The 19,029-nt window shown below is 36.1% G+C and overlaps 1 protein-coding gene across 2 annotated transcripts; it reads left to right on the forward strand.

The window, feature by feature from the left end:
* Positions 1-9: 9 nt before the first annotated feature.
* LOC135689751 (uncharacterized) lies at positions 10-18,370 on the forward strand. Of its 2 annotated transcripts, none has more exons than XM_065207087.2 (22): positions 10-158; positions 2,303-3,015; positions 3,526-3,698; positions 4,240-4,317; positions 4,510-4,668; positions 4,988-5,116; positions 5,807-6,376; positions 7,021-7,227; positions 7,590-7,753; positions 7,888-8,006; positions 8,394-10,826; positions 11,131-11,180; positions 11,595-11,769; positions 12,429-12,576; positions 12,942-13,401; positions 13,744-13,980; positions 14,114-14,225; positions 14,832-14,952; positions 15,725-15,804; positions 16,197-16,300; positions 17,486-17,580; positions 17,880-18,369. In XM_065207087.2, the coding sequence occupies exons 2-22, from the start codon at positions 2,406-2,408 to the stop codon at positions 17,974-17,976; spliced, it is 6,321 nt and encodes a 2,106-aa protein (XP_065063159.2). In that variant the 5' UTR covers positions 10-158; positions 2,303-2,405; the 3' UTR covers positions 17,977-18,369. The 2 variants fall into 2 exon arrangements, with proteins under 2 accessions (XP_065063159.2, XP_065063166.2); XM_065207094.2 differs by having other exon boundaries at positions 41-165; positions 17,880-18,370.
* The last annotated feature ends 659 nt before the right edge of the window (positions 18,371-19,029 follow it).

Consider the following 19,029-nt stretch of genomic DNA (forward strand, 5'->3'; position numbering starts at 1 on the left):
GATTACGTCATTCCTCGTCAACCTCCTTACATGAAGTACCGAGAAACCATACCCGCCAAAATCCGGGAATGGCGGTAATTACGAAAGGAATTTTTTGTGATTTGAAATGTAACTGATTTTGCTGATATCTATCAATCATAGATCGACGAAAAACATCGGTATGCTGTAAGGTTTTTTTAATTTCTCAATTTCTTTCCTTATGGATGCAAGGCATACACGACGGGGAATATCCGGGGTTGCCGTCGTTATTTCTTCTCTCTCACACTTTTCCTTCCTCACCTCTTCTACAATTTTTTTCAATTTCTTATGTCAAAAAAGTTTTGTTTGAAACGTTGAATTGATGCTAAACTATGATCTAACTTATGATTCAAAACTGATTTCGTAAATTTAGGCCTTATGTTATGCAACCGGAAGGAATTTGATATGCAACTTAGATGATTACAATAGGAATAAAATTACAATTGTCAGGAATTAGGACTGAGTCTCTTCAGTTCGTTCACAAAAATCAGATTATTGAATTTCCCTTAAAAGCTAGGCAGATAACTACAAAAAATGTCTTTTGTAGTTTGTGTTTTGAAAATTCATGCTTTTGGCAGACCAGATGTGCTTAGCAATCTGAAATATAAGCCAGGTCAAGCTATTTTCAAGCAAAAGCGCTATTTCAATGCTGGACAAAACATAATATATTACCTGGATGCACAATATATGGTTGATAAATTACTGCATCAGGAGCATTTGCCTGGTGTTTCATTTGGTAATGATTAGTCATGCATCCAGGGATAAATATTTTCATTGTAAAGAGCGATTTCTGGATGCTGACAATTCTATTATCAATCACTGATTTAAGCCAATCAACTTGAAAAACTCTTTTTGAGAACTTTGGCATTGATTTTCCAAAAACTGACACATGCTCAATTCTTGTTTCCTATTTGTTGGTCAGATGGAGGGTGCCTTGGCAAGGTATAATATGGAGACATGACACACTTCATAAATTTGTTTCTATTTCCTCAAGCTATTTTTGCCTGTTTTTTCTTTAACTTTGCTGAACAAAGTTGAAACCTGGTCAGTATTCTGAAGTCATTGAAACTTCACTATATGGCACATTGCCCTTATTACGCATTGTTTTATATTACACTATATTACAATTTGATTTGGTAATCAATCTTTTTGGCCCAAGTCAGACGGTGATAATGAGGTCAAGAAAAACATGATTAGATAAAATATGAACTTTGCAGAAAAGAGTCCCAGGCCCACTCAAAACTGTTTTCATTTTGTATCAATTTATTCCTTACCACATAGGCCTTCTGTTTACAAGGAAACAATCCAATCTGATATGATTCATACCATTTTCTAGTCTGCATGCAGACTTTTCAATGGTGCTTATCTTCTTGTAACCAAGCCAGAAGGTCATAACATCTTAAGGGAATCTAGTTTTTATCTAGCTTCAAATTGAATTTTAATTCTTTGTGCATAAAAGTGCTTGCCTGGAAACCTAATGTACCAAGGTAACACAAGTCACATGATAACAATGATTATATGGCTAGCATGAAAAGACACCACCAAAGGCATTCAATGAAAAGGGGACTGTAATGATTTATTCCTTATAAAGGTGGAAAGCCACCTCATTGGCCATAAAGATAAAGAGTTTGAATATGGCAATATAAACAGGAAATTTTTTGTGTCCGACTGGGAAATTGAATCTGATATTGATGAAAATATTGTTTAAACAGGAAGTAAGACTATTTCCTGTAAAGGTCTTAGCTTGTAGCCTTGATAAGGCATGCCATAAACTGCACCTCTTAGGAAAGAAGGAGGTGCCAAAATCTGCATGTGCAATGGCATGCCTTCCAGAGGCAGCTTGTATCAATAACTTTTGGTTGTTGTTTCAACAGTCAGTGCTGCTGTCAATCATTTTTTGTTGATCAATACTCCCTCTGGTATTTTTATGGCTGAATAATCAAAGGATGTTAACTTGAAGTACTGATAATAAAAGAAGCATTGTGACCTGAAAATCACTTGCTTTGTCAGGTTTAAAGTTCAAAAACAATTCTACAGTCCCTGATTTTATAATTGGCGCCTCTGAATTGGAACAAGGTGTTTTTCTTCATGGTTTACTTTTTGTGTTTTGATTCTTCTTTATTGCTTTAGTGTCATATTTTCTGTTAATGAACTTGAATTTTATTTTTTATTTCTACAATGTTTAGAAGTATATTATATGTTATGATGTTCTTTGCTTACAATAGAAAAAAAGCTGTGAATACAAAATGGAAAGCCAATCTAAGGAACATTTTTGGTCTTGTAGGTACCAAAAGAGTGGAAAAAATGTAAACTTTAGAAAGAAGAATCATCTTCATGCCAAACTTGAGGGTTTCTCTAAAGTATGAAGAAATTTGAACTCCAGTGTAATGCCAAAGTCAAGTCAAAGTCAGGCAACATTGTTTCAGACATGGGGGCACTCAGGAAATACCCACACAGAGCCATTACAACATCCTGAAAATAAAATCTCCAAAAAGAAGGAGAAATATGAATCAAAAAAAGGAAAGTCTGCGGGACAAGCTGGGAACAGAAGTCTGAAAGAAAAGAAGACAGAAACAGAAATAGATAATATCGCAGAATGCTTAGAAAATGATGATGTAATAGAACTCTGTGAGGCTATAGAAAAAACAAATAAGGACACATTTCTTGATAAAAATCACAATCCAAATTGCACTCCAGAAAACTTACCAGGTTTTGATTCTTCTTCTGGACATAACTACATCTATCCAATAAATTACCCAATAAGAGAGTATCAATTTAGAATTATAAAGGAAGCATTAGTTCAGAATACACTTGTTGTTTTACCAACTGGCCTAGGAAAGACATTTATTGCTGCCGTTGTGATGTATAACTTCTATAGGTGGTATCCTCGAGGCAAAATTTTGTTCATGGCTCCAACCAAGCCTCTTGTTGCACAGCAGATTGAAGCATGTTATAGTATAACTGGCACACCCCCTGAGGATACTGCTGAAATGACAGGTATATTTTTTGTATGGGTATTGTGGCAATGTACTTTGAAGGGTGTTGTTTGATAAAAGGATATAGGGCAGGAGTGGTGATTCTTTTAAATATTGGTCTATTAAAAGATTAAAAGTAAAACTTTTAGAAAATTCTCTGAAATTACCCAAAAGGTAAGCATTTCTTGGGTTTTAAGTTGACATTATCCTCTAAAAAAGTTCCCAAGCAGGCAAAGAACATTTTTATTATTCATAAGACATTTTCAAAAGGCCAAACTTCCATAAAAAAATATCTCTTAACACCCTTCTATAAGCCCCCATTTGAACACATCCGTTTGTTTACAGCTGCCTTTGTCATAGCCCAGGATTCAGATCCATATGGTGTTATTGCCAAAGCTGTTGCTCACAGTAGTCTTAATTTCATATATCATTAGATACAAATGAAAGCTATGTCCACTTTTTTCATGAAGGGTTACTGTTTTACTTTGTATTATATATTTCTTTATTTTTTAAAACATATTGTTGTTTTTAGGAGCAATGCCTCCAGCAAGGAGGAAGGTACTGTGGGAAACAAGAAGAGTTTTCTTCCTTACCCCTCATATTTTGCAAAACGACCTTGGTAGAGGAACATGCAGTGCTGAAGATATCATCTGCTTGGTCTTTGATGAAGCACACAAAGCTCTTGGCAACTATGCGTATTGTCAGGTAAAATGGGTCTGCTTTGGTTGTTTTACTTTGTCACTTGCATATCAGACAGTTTGTAGAGAGCCTATTTGGTTAAACAATTTGGTCTATTACAATAAGTAGTTTCATTGCTTCTGCAAATTGTCTCTTTTGATAAGAATCGCTTTACGTATCACCAATGTTTTTTTATTTGCAAATTTACTTCTTAAGCTTTATAATGAGATAATAAATAATTTAGTAAAATAATAATAATATGGGATGTAATAAAATTAGGTTTAGGAATCTGAAGCTTTTTCCTGGGCCATTAGCACAACTTTAGTTAGCTTGTCTCAGAGTTGAGATCAATATTAATCAGGACCCTTTGCCAGTGTGAAGAGGAGGATCTTGTTAGCATCTCATGTAGAGATTTAAAAGACTTTGTAGCAGATCTTGTTGCTCTTTACCAACACTAGAAACCACCTTAATGTCATTAAAACTTTTTCATCACTAACAAAAAGATTCTTTTTTGGGAGGTAAAAATCTTGTGTACAGATTGAGTGACATCAATCTCGTCCTTTGCTAGGTGATAAAAGAAGTGGCTGGTGTTAAGAGCAATTTTCGTGTGCTTGCACTTAGTGCTACTCCTGGTGGAGATATGAATGTAAGTCATGTGTTTTACAATGTATTTTATGCTTATTTGTCTCTATAATGAGCAATTTTTTTATCTTAAAGTGCGTTTTGGTTTCTTTAGTTCTCAATACACGATTTATGCTAGCTGTTTGTGTGTTTGTCTCCGCGGTATATAATGTTGGAACTAGCATATTTTTGACTTATTCTTTCTCTTTTTGATTAGGCTGTGCAGCAAGTTGTCACCAACCTCATGATTTCACACGTTGAACTTAGAAGCGAGGAGTCAGATGATATAAAGCCGTACGTATTTGGCAGAAATGTTGAAAAGATTGTTGTCCCACTCAGCAGTGAGCTAAAAGAAGCCAAAGCAGAGTTTTTAAAGGTTGGTGTTTTTATTGGGCTCTTTTTTGTATTGTCGGAAGCTCTCTTCCTGATTTGTTTACAGAACTTTGTTACATACAAGAAAATTGTATTCGTTACAGTAACCGAGTTAATAATTGCAGACACATCATAATTTTTGAATGATGACAAAGACTTTAACTGTGCTTTAGTCCTATACATTGGGATATTATTTCCTAAGGAAGATCTTTATGTCAATCCACAAATTTTGTGGATCTTCATTTTATCGATCTACGTGGTCATTTTGTAGTATCACGAACCGGGATAAGGATTTTCTCATTGGCTTTCTCCTTTTCATCTAGGTTCTTGAATGCATAGTTCAGCGACTCTGCACTCAAGGCGTATGCTGGCAACATGACGCAGGAAAAATTTCCAAATTCTTTTTGTTGAAAGCAAGAGACCAATTTCGTGCACGTGGCCTGGAAGATAGAGTACGTTTTCAAATTTCTATGTCGTAGACTTCCTTATTTTTAGTAGTTATATTCCAAAGGTGAAAACGATCTACACAATAAACAGCTTCCTGGGTTTCGTAGATCTGAAGCGACATCCAATCAAAACGTTTTGGTTAATTGGCAGAGCCCGGTAGCCGTTTCATATAGCAGTTTTAGAATCTTTATACCTAAAAATGAAAACCAAACCGTTATTATGTAGACAGAGAGGTCCTTTTCACCGTTGGACTTCATTGGTAACATTCTCAATAAGCATGCACTGACTGGGCAACCTTTACACTCATGTGCTTGCATTTTTGATTGGCATTTTTGATCCACAACCGGGTTGAAATATTTCCTTGCTTAGAATTTTCGATCATTATTTTGTCATTTAATGCTCTGTAGAGTGTCAGATGAAAAGCTTCAGTGAGTGCCACATGAGTTAGAGCAAATGTACGTTTAAACATGTTAAGATTTGTATAGTCTGTCTGAGATTGCTTCTGAACCTTTCTGTTTTTTCTCATGAATTATCATGTCAGTTAATGCAAGTGAAATGAGTGAGATTAATGAATATCTTTATGAAATTTCGATTTTTTCTGCAGCTGTTATATGGCTGACTAGCTCTAGATTCCACTTTGGTTGTTTAAAAATCCAGAACAAGCAATTACCTGAACTGATAATGTTTCGTTTCAGAATCGAGTTGGACTGATTGAAGGCGACTTTGCTCTCGCCATCTCTCTATACCATGCATATGAGTTACTACAGCAGCATGGGATTCTTTCATTTTATAATTTCATAAAAGAAGTTTATTGTGGTACAAAAGGGACCGCACGATGTCGCACTGAGTTAATGAAGCATGAAAAATTTATGGAGATGATGAACGGCCTTCAGCAGCGCATAGAACCACCTGATGATGCAGATGTGTCTCTGAATGGGTCGTTCTTTGAGTCGCTGACACCAAAAAGACGCTTATTGAAATCGATACCAAAGCCGAACTCGTTGTTTTCAAGCCACCCTAAGCTGCAAAAGCTAGAAGAGATTGTCGTGGACCATTTCGAGAAGAGCAAGGAGAAGGAGCCAATACATTCCAGCCAAACACCGTTGAACACAAGAATAATGATATTTTCTCAATACAGAGACAGTGTTCAAGAAATTACCGCGGTATTGAGCAAGCATCAGCCGCTTGTCAATGTTATGTCGTTCGTTGGGCAAAATGGCGCTGGTAAGGGCAAAAAAGGATTGACTCAAAAAGAACAGTTAGAGGTAACAATTTCAATTGTAAGTTTCTTAATTGCGAGGTCCTATCATGTATGCTGGTTGGTCAAACTGCAGGACAAAGGATTTGCTGATCAACAAAAAGACAAACTAAGATCGCTGGGAATGCCACGTTTTCTCAGTCAGTTCCTTTAAATACCCCCTCCTTTTCGTTACGCGTTTGGAGTTGTTGTTCTGCCCTTTGCTCTTGAACTTCCTTTATCTTTTAAGGGCTCGGTCATGTAGTCCCCATTATAATTTGGCAATGTTTGAACGACCTAACATGGTAGATAACAACTTGACCGATCTGAGGTTTTGGCTAACCCGTGGTCTTGACTGACCCGTGGTCTTGGCTGACCCATGGTCTTGTCTGATCCGAGATTCTGACTGATCCTGTCCAAAAGCATAGTAGATTTTTTCTTTTCTCTTCCACATCAACCTGCGAACAACTGTACTACCTTTACTTTTAGCATATCTCACGTATTTTTCCTTTGGAGAAGCAGCTTTTTAATACCAGTAATTCACCGAAACTGGTTTTAATTTTTAGGGTTGTCCTTTGAAATGTTGAATTTGTTGAATCAATGGATGACCAACCTACTTTCACGTCAATACTTCAATCTCTTCGATATTTCTATTGCGTGATTTTGTTGCAGGTCATTGAAAGGTTTAGAAAAGGAGGGTACAACGTACTTGTGTCAACTTCAGTTGGAGAAGAAGGCTTGGATATTGGTGATATAGATCTTATAATATGCTTTGATGCTTCGAATTCACCAATTCGCCTTGTACAAAGAATGGGCAGAACTGGAAGGAAACGGGCTGGAAAAATTATCATTTTAGTCACTGAGGGTAAAGAAGACCAGGTTTGTTGTGTTCAATAGACGGATTTGGCTTAAGCGGGTAGCTTTTTTTAACCAGGCGGATTACTTCTTAGGATAGATAACATTCTTTTTTGTAGATGCGTTTAATTTCTTTTTCTTATTTAAGGGTCATTTACCTGCTTTATAATAATACCATCAAGAACGTGGATAAAATCAGTTTTAAATTAGTAGAAGAATGTTCCGTTTTTGAATTTAACAAGGATATTCAAGATAGAATTCCCTTTTGTCGAAACATGCTTTAGATGGGTGACTCTTCTCAAAGTGTACGAGCCTAGTTTAGATTTCATTGCCACCTTAGAAATAAAATACCCCATTTAACAGATGTGATGCCTTTAATGTTTTAGATATACAAAAGAAGTTTAGTGAACAAGAAAAGCATTCATAAAAAGCTAGCAGATGCAGGGAACTCGCTGGTTTTGTTTGACGAAAACCCTAGGATGATACCTAAGCAGTTGAACCCTTTTTGCCTGAAAATGCAATTCATTGTTAAACCAAAGCAGACCTCGAGGTGATTTCATGTAAATTTCATTTTGTGGCATCTGTGCTCGTTTTTGTTTATGCCTTACGTTTTATGCCTCATCGTTTGATTATGCCTTACGTAGTTTGTTTCGTGCTTGACGTCTTTCAATCAAACTATTTCAGTCGTGGTGTAAAGAGAAAATCAACGGACAACCAAGGCAAAACATCTCGTAAAAAGTCGGGTAATGCTAGGACCGAAACGATATCAAAGCGTCCTGAACAGGAGATTATTGACGCAGATGGTGAGTTGTTTGCCATTTGGGAATTTTCTTAAGTTTTCTTGCTAAATTAGGCTAAGTTAGAAATGCAATATAGAAGTGTTAGTAGCAAGAATGACTAACATATGTGATCCTCATCAATATAGTTGCTCATCAAAGAGTAGGCCCAGGTGTTAATGTTGTCTAAATATACAAGAAATGTTGATGTGCGCCACAATCGTCTTTTAAAGAGTTGTTACAATTTCACTATTATTCAGCAACTTTCATAACTGATCACTATATTTTAAGACAATAGCTTGGCATTCTTAAGTTTATAGATCTTTTTCGCTTTAATGAACTCTGATAAATATCCCTTCCCTATATAGCATACCTTGTTTTCTTAAGACTGTAGATATGATTTCATATTTTTAGAAGCTGCTGATGAAGAAGAGAACATGCAGTTTGAAGATGATGGGATCGAATTCGAAGATTCCAAGAAAAAGAAGAGGAATTTAACCAAACGGAGCAAGAGGTCTACTGAGGAAGGAAAGGAAAACCGTAGAAAAAAGGTTGAAGATAAAAAAGAAAAAGGTAAGAAAACTCGAAAACAAGATAAAATTGACAAAGCGAAGGCTTGGAGACAAAGTACGTTGGCAAGAGCTGATATTAATGAAAACGAGAGTCAAAATTATGAGGATTTCGATGAGGTTGCTAACCTGCCTACTAAATGTACAGAGGATGGAATGAAAGAAGATTCCTGTGATGAAACTAATAAAGAAATACTCGATCTAGATAAAGATGATAAGAAGAATGGAGATTTAACGAAATATGAAACTACCGTAGGTTCCACAAAAATTTGTGGCCCTTCGAAAAGTATCCACGCGTCAGCTGATATTGAAATAGATATGGCAGAGGTTGTATATAATCAAACTGTTGCTTTTGGGACACCAGCGCCGAAAGGATCAACTGATGAAGCTGACGATATTCAAAATATATCTGATTATCTTTCAAATAGTGATTTTAAACCACACTTTCGAAGTGAAAAGCAGTTATTTCGTGAGAGCGAGTTTCATAATAAACGTGAACCTGTTCCCCCTGCTCCAGCTACTGTGGATCTAGATTTACTGTTGGATGACTCCCCTGGTAGAAATGAAGAAGATCGGTTGATTGACGATGACCGAATGCTTGATGTTACGGATTCGGAGACTACAGAGGATCGAATGTCAAGTTGTCATTCCTCCGAGGTTGATGTTCTTGGTTGTGCGGTTACCGAAGAGATTCTAGAGATGTCAAATGACATGTTCTTTGATAATGTTGAAAACGACGTTGATCCAGAATGTGTGGGTGATTTTAATGAAGCAGACGAGGTCTCTGGACCTGCTGTGAAATTAGAAGGCGAAAACGACGAGCTAGGCAAGGTTGCATTCAACAACGACAAGATTTATACGGTTGAAGATGAAGATGGAGGACATGTAGGGTGTGGTGATAATAATAAAAAGAAAATTTATTCGGAAGTAAACACTGAAGACTTTGCAGAGAAGCTGTATAGTAATGCTGTTAGCGCAAATGTTGATGGCAATAAATCAGATTTGGAAGATCTTGATTTATCAACATCGTGTTTATTTGGAGATAGCCTGTGCTTTGATGAAGATGATTTTCAAGACTGCCCATCTCCTCCTGTCGTTGTTCAAAAACAGACCTTTAAGTCGGTAAGTGGTAAAGAAAATACGGGGGGTGAGTACACGATGCTAGCAGGGGTTTCTACATCAACGAAGCTCGGTGAGAACTCAGAAAGGAATGTTGAAGATAAAAGTTCTACGGCAATGCATGATCATGACGACGTGGTCAGTACGGTAACGGATGGCAAATGTATGAGTATAGGGAAAAGACCTGAGAATAATGAGCTGGTTAGCAATTCGGCTCCTTTTCAAGGAGATTCTTTGCTTGATTGTGAATCAGACGAAAATGACATTTGTGACGATTTCCCGATCTTGTCGCTCGCTAGTCGTCTTCAAAATAAGGGAGTATTAGGCGTTGAGAGTATTTGCGATAAATCAAAAGAAAGGACCAAACATTATCATATTGATTCTAGAAATATATCTCCTTTGTGTGATACTGATTTTGAACCAAAAATTGGTACGTCGTCGTGTTCAAGAAACAGCTCCTCGTTAGCCAAAGTCAACGGGAAAATTTCTGAGAGGAAATGTATAGATTCTGTTAAAAGCGATAGTGACTCCGAAGGTGACAGCGAATTTCCAGTTGCCTCTCTAACCACTCGTCTCAAGAATCGTGGTGTAAATGTTTTACGTAATGAATCAGAAAACCACATCAGGGCAGACGACAACAAAGGTTTTAGTACAGCATCGGTTTCAAAACGGCTGAGTGACAATATAGTTGGGTCGCCAAATGCTAGGATGGGAACTTTTAATGCGGACTTCAATCTTTTCTCGATACCGACGCAAAATTTATATGTTGAGAAGAAGATTGTAGATTTAGAAAGAGACGAATCTCCTATCAAGAAAAGTGAAGCTTCAAGAACAGGAAAGCATGTGATGTTCAGCTCACAGAACGAGTGTTTTTCGTTTAGGAATGAAAATATTAGAGAGGATAGGGCTGACATGAACATGTTATCACAAGATGAAACACCGGTAGCTCATAGCAAACGGAGAAAACGCAGGGTTATATTAGACGATTCGCCAGTACCAGGAAAAGAAAATATAGCGAAACAGGATAGTGAAGATTCTGATGAAGAAGTTTGCATTTTGCGAAGGAAAAGGAAGACATCAAAGAATCGGGTTTTGAAGTCACCGTTAGCTCAAAATGTCGACCTAACCTCTGACGAAGATTTCGACAACGAGTCTGCAGGTACACCTATGTTTATGTTGCTTTGAGAATTAAGTAAGAGACACCCCCTCTTCACCTCCCTTTAATTAATGTCAATGTAACAGTACAACGCAATCAACATAGAATTTGCTGCATTTATACAGACTCTTGTACATTTACAATAAAACCCAGATTTTAATCTTCTATAAATGCACTTCGTTTCTTCTTCCCTTTTCAAATCTCTCAACAAAACGATTATTTGTAGACGAAGTGCCCTTGTTTCTTTTATTTTGACTTCAATGATATGCTTACGATTTTCAGTTTAGTTTTATTGAACCTCTGCTAGGTGAAGAGCCATTGCAGCGTGGTCATCGAGATCGCAAAATTATCACGAAGGTAAGCAAATTGAACGCCTTCAGGACTAAAATGCAGAGACAGTGTTAGTTGTTATTTTTTAATCCTGTTTGTTATAAGAAGTAACAAATCTTATTTGAGTCTTGTCCATGCAACTTTCGTTTGAAACATGAATTGCGACGATAAACATTTTGTAAACACTAAAAAAGGCAAAAAAATAAACCAACCGTGAATTGACCTTTCTAATAATATTTAACGGAAACAGCTACATTGATAACATAAATTGTACTGATAATGAGATGATTAGAAAAATGTAATTTTTGATTTAAGGATATTTTCTTTGATATCATTAGTCCGTTAAGAATGTTATAAGTTTGCATTTTAGGTCATTTCCCTCCGAATACGTTTTATTGCTTTAAATTTGTCAGCAATTAAGATTATAATCAAATTTCTTAGAACGCCTCGAAGAAGAAGCACAAAGGTATCTCTGACTTCTTTGATGACGAAGTGGAAGTAACTGATGACGAAAGTGGCGATGAATGTGACATTGACTGCAATGAATACGTAATGGATAGTTTTATTGATGACGCGACACAGATGACGCAAAGGACACCTGTGCGAAATAAAAAAGGTGAGAAACTTAAGCAATCATACTTGCAGCAATTTGCATGTGCATCGAACGAGAACCGTCTTGACTGAAGGACAGCAGAACGCGTGAAAGTGAGAAAGCCCAAAGACTGGTGCTGCAAGTTTCTATTTCACGGTCTTATTCTATAACAAGCTGTTTAAAACTGATACTCTATGGTGTCTTATGTATGAAAGTATAGGTACTGACTGGAATAGGGTGCCATAGCAGATTATAAAGCAGAATTTTTATTAATTACTGATCACCTATTACAGAACGGTACCTAGAGCTACACTGAACGTCTAAATTTGCATATCTAGGTCAAATTTTAGAAATTTAAGATATTGAAGTGTTTTATCAAATGCAACGGGAATTATGGAACAGTTTATACTATTCAATGATACCCCTAGGGAAGCCCGTAAAATGTCACTGATCCAACATGCAACGTTCTGTCATTTGGCCCAGCTGATATGAATTAATGTGCTATAAAGATTTGAGTATTATTTATCACTGTGCTGCAAATTTTCTTTGTTTCTTCAATACTAGTAAGTACAGGCTGAAAGTGCAGATAAACAACTCTCTTCGTTGGTTTCTATATAAATTGAACTCTAGTTTGTTTTTATGTCATTTGGAACTTATATGTAGATCCCTTTGTCTCTCTACAGGTACTCGCTCACCCGCCGACATGGCAATGGTTTATAGGCAGTCTTTGTTCAGCCCTATGTATTCAGCACTAAACTTCGGCACGCCTGCTTTCAAAGCAAATCGAAACAAATACAAAATGGTTGAAAGGGATGATTGGCAACACCCAAGGTTAGGTCCAGCTTGTTTTTTCGTATACCAAAATGAAATTTTTCTTTATCAGATTGCTTTATCTATCAAACTTTCTGAAAATTTACGTTGTTGTTGAATGTCATAAAATGACACCATCCTGGATTGTTGAAATAAAAGGCTAATTGAAAGATATCGTTAAAGTATTGGCTGGTTGAAAAACCCTAGATCATGTACTTTTAATGACTGCCAAGGAGTTAACAGAAATTTCAAAAACAACAGTTTTACCGCTGGATTCTATAAAACAACTCTGTACACTCTCAAGGTAAATTATTCGCTTGAAAATCTCTAGGTTGTTGTGTCATGCCAGTTTTACTGTCTTGATAAATCAATGTCTTGACTTTTAGTGACGAAAACGATGATGAGGCCGAGGAGGTGAATTGTTTGAACGAGGTTTGCTCCGAGTATGAAGAAGACATTTTTGAGGAAAATAGTCACGTGATATCTGACGATGCTGATGTCAGTAAATATGACAAACGGAGCTCAAGTGAAGATACTAAGTCAAGGAAGAAATCACGTGTAAAAAGAATCATTGATACTGATGATGATGATGATGAGAATGAGGTTGCTATTGACAAAGTGATGAACGATTCAGGTAACAAGGCAAAGTCTGCTGAGGCAAAGAATATTGAGAATATGGAACAAAATGCTTCACATTATCGGCTGGTGGACGTACCTTCTAAACTAGATTTAGAAGATTATGGAGGAGTTTTGCCAGAGCTCCAAAAAGACTGTTTTCTACCTTGCTTTGATCTTGGACTGGGGTTAAGTGCTAAAGATTTTGAGCTGATTTCTTGTCCTGACGAGGTTTGTGTGCGCATACCCAGTTTCTTTGCCTAGCCGAACTCAGAATAAGAGTCGTTTCATTAATTTTTGCAAATAAATCTCAGATATGGTGTTGTTATCTAAAAAGCAAGCAGGACATTCCATCATACTGTTGCTTTGTTGCTTGCTTTGCAATTACCCTACCCTTTTTTTGCTTGCGCTTTTACTCATTTATTTAAAAAGGTCTTCTGGTAACCATGCATCTTCATCTTAAGTAATTAATGAGTTCCTTGGAATTTGTTTGCAGTTTTCTTTTTAATAGACTTTTAAAACTATATGTCATAAAAATTTCAAAAATGCAAAAGATTTTAATTCTTTTTTAAGCCAGTGATATCGGAGAGAAAACCTCAATTACAATCAAGAAATGTCGATATACCTGATCTGCAATCAAGAAGCAATGGGGAGCCTGCTTTGCAATCAAGAACCAATGGGAAGCCTGATTTGCATTCACGAGCAAATTATCAACAGGAGAAAACTGTCAAGGCTGTTGGTAGCCTAGAGAAATCTAACGAAGAGAGACCATGCATTTTTGTTCATACCAAAACAGTTACATCCAGTCAGGTGAATTTTTTTTTGTGGAACATTTTTTATTCCCAGCAAAACGTCTTACTCTTCTTAAAATTATTTCTAAAATGGCGATTATAATTGTATGGCTTTTACTTGCAAGAAACTAAATAGAAGTTTTCTTTTAAAGATCGGCTCACTCCTTCGATTAAAGCACCATATTCAAGTCACTGTTTGCTCAAAACTTGGTTGTGATTTCGTCGTCAGTAAAAGAATGGGTGTGCTGAGGAGACTGTTATCAGGTTTTTAATGACTTTTCTTTTAATTTACTTTCGAACCATTAAGGTTTGGAGGATTCAGTTTGATTGCTTGTTAGCAACGAAACGGTACCACCTTGTACGGGGACATTGTGAATGGAGACAATAGGTCAAAATTTCCCGAGATTAATAACAGGGTTTTCGTATTGCTGAAAGTTTTCATTTTGCTGAAAGTTTCATTATACTCATGATGAATCACTGCTTTAAATAGGACATTTCTGTATGGACATGAAAGATGTATAACAACATCCAACCAGCTTAGAGCATATCAATGTTATGTAAAAAGAACAAAGTATTTAAGAGACTTTGTTGCATTGATGATTACAACGTAGGAAAATTAAGGATGTCACTAATTGGGGCAAGGGTTAGGCTGCCCATGCAGTTCAAAAATGGGAGTACAAATGCAAATATCTTTCTCTGCATAACTGCTGTTGTGTTTGGCAAATTGAAAGCAAGATTATAGTGTCATTCTGGTCATGTATTATACAATTAATAGTTATGATATAATGTATTCATATTTGTTATCGTGGTCATAATAATAGCCTACCTAATTTTGTAGATAATAACACTGCAGACACTGTTTTTTTACAGATATCGCCCACAACGCTAAGAACGTAGAAGCCATTAAAGAGCTTTCCGATAATTACAGCAAACGTTGTATTATTATTGAGAAAGATCGCGTCAAAGGAGGATCAGCCGGTGAAAAGCACGTGTATGCATCTTTTGATACTTATAATTGATCGATGAAAAATATTTTAAAGTGTCTTCAGCTCATTATGTCTTTCCGGCTAAGGCTATCCCTATAGCTGACTGGCTGGATAGCTGATTGGCTAAGTAACTGATTGACTGAGTAGCTGATTGGCAGGTTTTTTTCGATTATACATTAAGTACCAAAAGATTAGGTGCCAAAAATTTCGGTGGATAAAATTTTCGGTGGAAAAAATTTCGGTCATATTTTTGAAGAATTTCGGTTGAAAGAAAATATTTCGATGAGTAAAGAAATTAATCACTTTCTGTAAGTTCTTTCTATCTTCAACATAAAATTATCTGCAACGCAATCATAAAGGTTACAAAAATTGAAAACTGATGTCAACCTAATAAATGATAAATGGAACTTAAAGGTGGCAAGATTGTCTTAAACTGTTATTCAAATGAGGCTTTTTATATCTTTTCTTGTAACCCATGGAGGGAAATAAATTGAAATTGTTTGCAGCTGGCAATGTTTTCGATCACCAATCGCAACGAGGGGATTATAAATTCTGATCGATTATAAGTTGAAAATTAAGGCGTTGACGTCACAAAACTCTTTTTTACCATTTTTCAATTTTGACCTAAAAAGCTGTATGAAATACCTCTCAATGTTCAAAATCAGTTGAATGTGTTACAAATTGGCAGAGATATGATTTTAAAACGAAACTTGATCCATGAAAATTTTTTGCCTATGTAAAATTTGAGCTAATGTTTCATGTGTGCTATTTTCCTAGGCCGTACAGTAGAAACTATACTGGATTGCTGGGAAATCTCGCCACTAGTCAAATTAAAGTATTGTTCAGTGATTCTCAAGGTAGGTTTGATAAACACTAAAGCATCACAGCCCAAGAAAGCTTCAATCTCCTGTTTTATTACTTTTCCTTTCCCCTCGCAAAGTTGTCGAAATTTCCTTAAGACATACTGGCGGTTTTTCTCCTGCTTTAGAAACTTTGATATGTCAGTTGCAACTTATTAATTCTGAAGATATGAAAAAGCTTTTTGAAAATCCTCTTTAAATAAGCAAAGCTGAACATTAAACAATTCTGTTTGGTAAGTAAACTCATTAATCAACAACTTCAAATCTGGATCGCAGCTGATCAAGTGTGTACTTAAATGCTTGGCTAGTATTTTTTTAAGGACTTTAAACGTTTTCCTTCTCATGTCTAACCAAACCGGTACCATAATGTTGTTTTTTTCGTGTTTTAGAGGAAACAGCTCTTCTTATTTCAAAACTAACAATGATGGAAAATGGAACAGATTTTAGGCTTTTCTCTTCAACGAACAACCTGAGGAACGATACCTTGGAACAGGTTTTTGTCTCTGACGCTAGATTATGCTTTCAAACTTTATTATGCTATTTCTTGCGTTACCTCTGGATAGTTAATGTAGAGATGAGGCCTACATTGAATTCATATTGATGAATGCAAACAGAGATGCATACATTGAATCCACTGACAATGCAAACATAATATCTTGGTGTAGGCGAGGTCTACCTCATGCAACGCAAGTTCGAACACAGATATCCACTTTTTGTTTCCAAAACAGAATGTGAATAGTCTTTGCCAACATAACTCGAGAACTAAACTTCAACACCATACAATCATAAAGCCTTTGCCTGTAACGAGTTTTAACATAATACTCAAAAAAAGTTTTATTCTTTGAATATCGATTCTATCATGGTGTAGTTGATAACAGAGGGTTGATAACAGAACCTAACACCAGCATTACGATAAATGCCTTATTGTAGCAAAGTAAAAAAATCCCGAAAGGAACGCTAACGTTGGGGCCTAAGTCAATCTCTGGTTTTGTTCTCAATCAACGATAAGACTATTCTTTCTTAGTTTCAAATTTCTAAATAAAAAGACGGTCATATCTTTTAACAGTAATCTCTGCAAAGAAGAAAATAATTTAAGAACCAACATTCTGTCTTTCTTTCATTGGATATCTTGTATTCGAGAACCTGTTTAGGCAGCGAAATATATAAGGCTGTTCATGTAAAAGTATCTTCGTTATATTTTTGCACGTTGATCAAGGATCGTTGGTGATTTCAGTCTGTGTGTTGGCAATTTTTAGCTACAAATTCACAAAACACTTTATCGTCTATTTATAAGCAACCCCCCCCCCCCCCCCCACCCTCTGATATATATATATGGTTTTCTCTCCCTAAAGCTCAAGGAATATAGCCCCTTGGAAGAAGAATTTTTGTTCCTGAAATGACCATGTGCGCCTTTGAATAAGAACAAGAGTAGTTTACTCTTCAAAAAGCAAGTTTTTCTTTGCTGGGATTTACTGTAGCTATCACAATACAGTCATGTCAGCCAAAACAAAGGTCTTTTAGGCTTATATATCATTTTTTGTTACGTCTTAAGGAACCAAAATAACGGAATAAAAAGGACATCCTACAGGCATTTTATCTTATTACCATACGTAGAAGCGAAGTAGTTTACTTTGATTCTAATTAAATTGCTTAACTTTCCATTTTATTATTTTGACAGCTACTGAAAGTTCTGTTAACAGTTCCACACATCGTGTATCCACAGGCAATAAGGATTTGTAATGAATTTCAAAGTCTCAGCGCTTTGATGAACAGGTAACACTCAAATTTATCTCTTCACAGAAGAATTATTGATGGTATTATATTGTTTGAATGCAGATACTATCTATGAGGTCTATGAGGTCTATGGGGTGAGGTAAACTTGCAGCACTTTAGAAGGAGTAACTGGGCAATTAACACTAGCCAGAATCTGTGTCTAAGTAAATTTCATCTTTTTTGTATTGTTTAGAATTAATTGAATATATTTCGACATGACCAAGATAGTTGTTTAATAATATAATGATTTTATGTTGATGCAGCTTTCACAATATGTATTTTTTTTTTATTTTCTATAGCACAATCGAAGAAATTAAAATTAAAATTCCAGAAATATCCACCACACGCGCGAAGGACATCATAAATTATTTTCGTTATAATTCGAACTCAATTTGAAATTAAAATTTACTTTTGAATTTTTTTTAATGAAAGTTAGTTGATTTTTTATAACGTTTTTGTTTCCTCTCACTTTCTATTGCCATCGGAAATAGCCATTGTTGCTCAGCTGACCAGAAAACCAAAAGGCATAACGAGCTGACATTGCTACCCCCTGGAACCCGGACCCCGAGAGGTGAAATATCGATATCTAGACTCCTCCGTATTAAAATACATGTAATAAGCAAAACATATTGTTGTGTTTATAGTGTTTGATAAAAGTTTGCGCTGGATTTTTTCATTTAAACAAATCTAGATCTTTGAGCATTGTACAAAGTAAATCAAAAGAAGGGGACAATGAATGATGAGAGAAAATTTAGATGATAGCAGGGCCATAAATCTGTCCTCTCATTTTACAGGGGGGAGGGGTGAGGGGGGAGGAGGGGGGTCAGCAGAGTGAGTGCATATAGAGTGTGCAGTGCGTCATAGCACCATCAAGCAATTTTTCGCAGGTGTTTAGAACTCAATTAAGCACCAAACCACTAGGATTTGTGTCAGCTTTATTGAAGCTACTTGCAGAGAATCCTTGCAGAGATCGATTTGATTGGATTTTTCGAGATTTATGAGGCCTTAAACAATTTTTTCTTTCAGATTTATTTGAGATCTATCCAAGCGGTGTATGAGATATTTGTGGTGTTTCGCCCCTGGGACAAAGTCGCCAATTAATAAAATAACAAGAACAGAGCTTTACACGGCTTTCTAGCATGCTAAGGGTCATTACATATAATACAACGCAATAAATATTAATAAGAATAGAATAACGAACTAGAAAAATGAATTAATCCAATGGCATCGGTGTTGATTGAGAATCTCTGGCTTTGTAGGCTAGTCTCAAAAAAATAGCAAGGTTTGCAAGCTGCTCATTTGAGTCTGACGACATGTTGTTGATGAATGTTTGTTTATTCCTGACTCTAAGAAACCGTTTATTGATGTATTTTTGTCTCAAAGTTTCATAAGCTGGGCAGATTAATAAAAAATAGAATTCATCCTCAATTGCGTTTTTGTTACATTTTT

Source organism: Rhopilema esculentum, chromosome 10 (genome assembly GCF_057945365.1).
Source record: "Rhopilema esculentum isolate cy_ngs chromosome 10, ASM5794536v1, whole genome shotgun sequence".
In the NCBI taxonomy this organism is placed as follows: Eukaryota; Metazoa; Cnidaria; class Scyphozoa; order Rhizostomeae; family Rhizostomatidae; genus Rhopilema; species Rhopilema esculentum.